The following is a 2,052-nucleotide window of genomic DNA, read 5'->3' on the forward strand; positions in this document are numbered from 1 at the left end:
TTGCTGCTGCAGCTCCAGAGAAGGCAACAAAAGGGCATCTCTGCAGAAAACTTTGCTGGGACATCCTTTACTTCCCTTAAATACACCAAGAGTGCAGTCCCCCATTGACACAGTCTGTGGCCACAGGGAAGGTAGAGAGAAAAAAAATGAGAAATGGCACAAGCAATGATGTTTCTTTGTGGACAGAATGAAAAAACTAAAACAAAGGAAAGAAATCTCCAAAATGAAACCAACAAGAAGTATCAAAAACTAGTTTTATTACAAGTGATTTGCAGAAATCGTGCAGCAGTTTAATGTTCCTGAAAGCATCCAGTGATCAGTCTCCTCACAGCAGCCTTGAGCTCCTGGTTCCTCAGGCTGTAGATGAGGGGGTTCAGGGCTGGAGGCACCACTGAGTACAGAACTGACACAGCCAGATCCAGGGATGGGGAGGAGAGGGAGGGAGGCTTCAGGTGAGCAAATATGGCACTGCTGATGAACAGGGAGACCACAGCCAGGTGAGGGAGGCAGGTGGAAAAGGCTTTGTGCCGTCCCTGCTCAGAGGGGATCCTCAGCACGACCCTGAGGATCTGCACATAGGAGAAAACAATGAACACAAAACAGCTAAATAGCAAGCAGACACTAACTGCAATTAGCCCCAGTTCCCTGAGTGAGGAATTTGAGCAGGAGAGCTTGAGGATCTGTGGGATTTCACAGAAGAACTGGCCCAGGGCATTGCCATGGCACAGGGGCAAGGAAAATGTATTGGCTGTGTGCAGCAGTGAATAGAGAAAGGCACTGGCCCAGGCAGCTGCTGCCATGTGGGCACAAGCTCTGCTGCCCAGGAGGGTCCCGTAGTGCAGGGGTTTGCAGATGGACACGTAGCGGTCGTAGCACATGATGGTCAGGAGATAAAACTCTGCCACAATAAAGAAGAGAAAGAAAAAGAGCTGAGCAGCACATCCTGTGTAGGAGATGTTCCTGGTGTCCCAGAGGGAATTGTGCATGGCTTTGGGGACAGTGGTGCAGATGCAGCCCATGTCACTGAGGGCCAGGTTGAGCAGGAAGAAGAACATGGGTGTGTGCAGGTGGTGGCCGCAGGCTACGGCGCTGATGATGAGGCCGTTGCCCAGGAGGGCAGCCAGGGAGATGCCCAGCAAGAGGCAGAAGTGCAGAAGCTGCAGCTGCCGCGTGTCTGCCAATGCCAGCAGGAGGAAGTGCCTGATGGAGCTGCTGTTGGACATTTGTGCTGTCTTTACATGATGATCTGTAAAAAAAGAAATTATGGGATATCTGGGCTTGGAGAGGACTTCAAATATCCCATCACAGCCTGGGGGCACTTTCCCCCCACTACCTGCCAAGGGCTGTCCCTGCCAGCAGCTGCTTCCCTGTGCCCAGGGCTGAGCCCTGCCAGTGCTGCCAGAGCCCAGCCCAGTCCTGGGGGCTCAGCTCTGCCCTGCAGACCCCTCCCAGCTCAGGCACTGCCAAGGGGCAGCTCTGGCTCTGCAGGCTCTGATGGCAACATCAGAGCAACCCCAAGGAGGCTGGAAAAGCGACAGTGATGCTGCCTCTAAGAGGTCTTGTGGTAATTTCTTTCACTGCCTGGTTTATTCAGATCCGGGAGATTTTGTTTGGTTTTTTTTTTAATACCATTCTGAAAAGAGAGATTAATACATATGTGCGATTTCCCGTTCAGGCAACCCACAGCATTACATTAAAAATGCAGGATTTTCCCTCTTATGCAGCTTCTGCTTTGCTGAGCTCCATGTATAAGCTATTTGGACATTTTCTGCAGTAAAATGCCATGCTGGGAGCAGTCCTGAGCAATGCAGCATCCTCATCACAGAAGGAGAACACTTCCAAGCTTACCAGCTCTCACTCCCCGCCCACATCTTGTCCCCCAGCGCTGGGAGCAGCTGCCAGGGCCGGCTGAGAGCTGTCCCTGGCAGGCAGCAGAGTCCCTGCCCCCGCACAGCGCCCTGGGCTGCAGGACCCTGCTCTTCAGCACAGCCCTGGGCACCCCTGGCTGCTCTGCACAAGAGACAATCAGAGAATGTACTCACAGGGTCTGTA

General features: G+C 52.7%; 1 protein-coding gene across 1 annotated transcript; it reads right to left on the bottom strand.

Moving 5' to 3' along the window:
* Nucleotides 1-290: 290 nt before the first annotated feature.
* LOC141730102 (olfactory receptor 14J1-like) lies at nt 291-1,223 on the bottom strand. The gene has a single exon (XM_074546739.1). It carries the CDS (start codon nt 1,221-1,223, stop codon nt 291-293), a length of 933 nt encoding a protein of 310 aa, XP_074402840.1.
* Between the last annotated feature and the right edge of the window lie 829 nt (nt 1,224-2,052).

This window comes from Zonotrichia albicollis, chromosome 9 (genome assembly GCF_047830755.1).
Source record: "Zonotrichia albicollis isolate bZonAlb1 chromosome 9, bZonAlb1.hap1, whole genome shotgun sequence".
Classification (NCBI taxonomy): Eukaryota; Metazoa; Chordata; class Aves; order Passeriformes; family Passerellidae; genus Zonotrichia; species Zonotrichia albicollis.

Bases quoted from the DNA above. Each gene is read 5' to 3' on its own strand.
- LOC141730102 (XM_074546739.1), bottom strand. From the start codon at position 1,223: ATGTCCAACAGCAGCTCCATCAGGCACTTCCTCCTGCTGGCATTGGCA.